The 4,203-nt window shown below is 36.9% G+C and overlaps 1 protein-coding gene across 1 annotated transcript in view; it reads left to right on the top strand.

Annotated features, from left to right (window-relative positions):
- Nucleotides 1-735, top strand: part of LOC147022672 (uncharacterized) — a 1,834-nt gene extending 1,099 nt beyond the window's left edge. The window contains exon 2 of the mRNA XM_085887106.1: nt 1-735. This exon is cut by the window's left edge and continues 87 nt beyond it. Coding sequence (XP_085743232.1) covers nt 1-662 — 662 coding nt within the window. The 3' untranslated portion in view covers nt 663-735.
- The last annotated feature ends 3,468 nt before the right edge of the window (nt 736-4,203 follow it).

The raw sequence follows: 4,203 nt of genomic DNA, 5'->3' as shown, positions 1-4,203 counted from the left end.
TGGATGAACTCTGGATTGCATTTGGGACGGGCAAGAACTACCGCTACATCCCTGCCCATGAAATAGCTGCCTCCCTCGGTCCACAGAAGGCACGTGCCCTCCCTGTCTTCCATGCCATGACCGGATGTGACACGGTATCAGCATTCGTGGGGCATGGGAAGAAATCTGCCTGGGCCACATGGAACTCGTTTCCAGAACTGACAGATTCTCTTGTGACCCTGACCACCACGCCAGTCAACATCCAGGATGACACAATGCACTGCATTGAAAGGTTTGTGGTGCTCCTCTATGACCGCACCAGTCCGTATACGGATGTCAATGAGGCCAGAAAGAAACTCTTCGCCAAGAGGAACTCCATCCAGTGCATCCCACCTACCTACGATGCTTTGGAACAGCATGTGAAGAGATCAGTCTTCCAGGGTGGCTTTGTCTGGGGGCAGGTCTTGGTCCCTCAACCTGTGCTTCCATCACCAACAAGCTGGGGCTGGCGGCAGACAGAGGATGGGTCCTACGAACCGCTCTGGACCACACTCCCTGAGACTTCAAAAAGCTTCTTCGAGCTGGTGTCGTGCAGCTGCAAAAAGGGCTGTAGAAACCGCTGCAAATGCAAGAAGGCTAATCTGCAATGCACTGGACTGTGTGCTTGTGAAGAATGCCAGTAGACAGGTGCAGTAGACACAGATTGAGATATCGGCCTAGCTTAGAATGTGCAAATGCAAGGTCGCATTGCTTGTAAAAGTGTTGACTTCTTGATCCAGAGCCAGTACACTTGAGCTCAGAAACTCATATTGTACTAGACTGATGTATGCGTGTACCATGTGTCCTGGTAGAATGGTAGTAGACAGTAAACCGTAGCCGCTTCAAAGTGAAGTGTGCAAAAATTTGACTACATTTTCTGAGTTTGTCATAATCACGATTATCAGTTCACTTTTCAAAATAGAGTAAAGTATGTAATCTATAATGCAATTGTTGTTGATTCCAAACCCATTTAATGTGATGAATATCATTTGACTCTTGTTCTCCAGGCAATAATGGGTACTTTTCAGCAAAAAGTTTCAGGAAAGCAGCAATTTACAAATCAAATAATGGCTTTTTTACCGAAAATACTGGCTCACAATATTTGAATACGCCTTTTCATGGACAATTTCCTGAATTTTACACTTTCCTTATATCTACAACCAATACAATAAGAAAATAAGAGCATATAGCCAATTTCGCTAAAGTACAATGGTGGCCATTTTGGAAAATGGTCGCCGAAGCTGACCAAGGCACAATCTCGGGTGGCTCCATATCTAGAATTGTTCGGAATACATTATTCGACATGTGTACCAATTTTGGTGCTTTTATGCAAATTTGAACAATTGATTTGAAATATCAGGCTACGCTGCAGGACTAAAATGAGTGCCTGTTTCCTGTTTTTAGTGTCAATCACGAAGAAAGCGCCGATATGTTGCCTCTTGTTCCAAACAGTAATCAGAGGCTACCCCAGGTAAATAATTATTCATCTCTCTGACTGAATCGAATATATGAGAGTTGGGATATATTTATTTATATACCAAGACGTCATACTCTGACACCTCCTTAGGTATTCACAGGTGGGTCACATGATATTAGTACCTGTGTGTGTGTGTGTGTGTTTTAACAGGAAAGAAACACTCAGATAATTCAAGACCCCTCACTCTCTTACTCAAACAAACATTATATAATAAAATCTGTTGTCGGTATTTCAATGTATAATATATTGTATGTTTTAAGTATTAATTATATCTGTTTGGTTTATAATTATATAATTCTTAATTACAAAAAAAGGACAAAGGAGGGATAAAAAAGAGGTGGATGGGGGTGGAAAATTTCACTCCCTCAACAACCCATTGCCCCCCCACATCCCACCCCACGATGAGGGGGGGGCAAAGGGTCAAAGGTGGAGGCACACAGTGGAGGGGATGATGGGGTATATGGGTGTGGTTTGTGTGGGTGGAGTCAAAAAAACGGGTATGGAGTCAATTTTTGAAATATTTTTATTTTTAATTTATTATCTTTGTTTTTTTTTAATTTCTGTGAATATAATGAACCTAAAATCTCTTCTCCTTTTAAATCATATAATTTGTAAGTCCAAGGAACTGTATCTATGACATCAATGATTTAAAAAAGTTCATTCGTCCATCATTTCGTGTAACCTTTATCAAAATAAGATTTCCACCTGTATATTCTTACGATATCACCAACTATGAACTTTATATAGTCTCTCTTTTAAAGTGTGATTACAACGCTCAATAACAACCACATTTCCTTCATTAAAGGTGCTGTATAATGTAATACCGTTATCTTAAAGAAGTTTCGTAAATCTTTTGTTGTAGAACTCTGTGCCCTCATCAATGCACAATTTTTTAGGTTTTCTCTTGCTTTTAGTAAATATCTGTTGGAAGGCTAACTTAAGAGTATTACCTCTTTTGTTTTTCAAAGGAACAATACACACATATCTACTCCTCAAATCTATAACAGTTAAAGCATACTTGTACCTCTTATCATTATTGAGTTCAATCAAGTCAGTGGACCAGATATAATCAACTTCTTTGGAATAAATCGTCCTTCCATTAAACTTTGTGATTTTTGGTTTATGTAATTCATCAGCTAATTGCTCTTCAATCTTAATGACACCATTAGAGCCCGTAAGTTTTTTTTTTATTTCGAAGCCGTTTATTTTTTTTCCGTTTATCGAAGCCGTATTTTTTTCAATTTAGCACTGATCATCTTCTTCACGATGAACCTACCAACTTTTTCTCTCAAGGTTGGATTGGGTATCAAAGACAAATTGACCAACATGTCTCGATCTGCTTCGTGTTTTTCTTCCAATGTCGTGCAATTTCCATCATCAATATCTTGCTTCATGCACACTTCATCAACTCTGTTTTTAGGTTTAGACCATGGTTTAGGATTGTCAGCCTCATCAAATCTTTTATTCAAGTTTGGTCCTGGACCACAGAAAGAATACCCCGGTCGAGGTAATTCCCCTCGTATTCCAGTTGTTGTAAATTTACTTCCTGATAAAAAAACTTTTGGCTATCTACCCCAAGTTTTTGTTTGGAGATGAATTTACTCTTTTTAGAGCCGCACACCGAACATATCCCTTTTTGTATAACCCAATTATATTTTACTTTAATACATAATATATTTTTAGTATTGGCTTTCTTTTTACATTCGAGACAATAACTCATTTATTTATGAGAAAAATTCCTCCTGAATGCAAAAACCTTTTTCATTTCCAACATGTACATTTGAATCTTAATTTTTAAAATATAAAGAATCTTTAGAAATGTCATCACTATCTCATCCATTTATTGAAGAAAAAAATCTAAAACTTTCACCAAAGTCAATTAAACCAACATCATCAACAATATAATCTTTTGATTCTTTCGCTTTTTTATCTCCACTTTCTCTTGAAAATCTTCTCTGGAAAATCACTGTTAATACTCTTGACGCATATATTTTTGCTGGACTTGTTAATTCTTTGTTTTCCTCCTCAATGCGTTAAAATCAATATATTTTCTGTAATACCTCCAATCTTTTTTTTAGTCTCACTGGTTTCCATATATATATATATATATATATATATATATATATATATATATATATATATATATATATATATATATATATATATATATACATATATATATATATATATACATATATATATATATATACATATATACATATATATATATATATATATTCTTCTTCTTCTTTCAGCTGCTCTCGTTCGGGGTCGCCACAGCGGATCATCCGTATGATCCGCATAGTGATTTGGCACATGTTTTACGCCGGATGCCCTTCCTGACGCAACCCTGGTCGCCTCTTACGATGCAGAGATATGGTACACCTATTTTAACCAGGGTATACACCGGCCCAGTACACTGGTACTCACTTTGCCGACCTCGGAAGGATGACAGGCTGAGTCAACCCCCTGGTGTATTAATTCAGTGGCCCAACGGGGCTTGAACTCAGGACCTTTTGGATCCCAAGCCGCTGCCCTAACCACTGCGCCAACACCAGGCTCATATATATATATATATATATATATATATATATATATATATATATATATATATATATATATATATATATATATATATATATATATATATATATATATATATATATATATATATATATATATGCATTCTCTCTTTCCTCCCTCTCTCT

Source organism: Eptatretus burgeri, chromosome 7 (assembly GCF_056783735.1).
Source record: "Eptatretus burgeri isolate ZD-2024b chromosome 7, Ebu_testis_v1, whole genome shotgun sequence".
Lineage (NCBI taxonomy): Eukaryota > Metazoa > Chordata > Myxini > Myxiniformes > Myxinidae > Eptatretus > Eptatretus burgeri.
The sequence above is the reverse complement of the archived record's forward strand: the minus strand, read 5'-3'. Positions and strand labels throughout refer to the sequence as shown.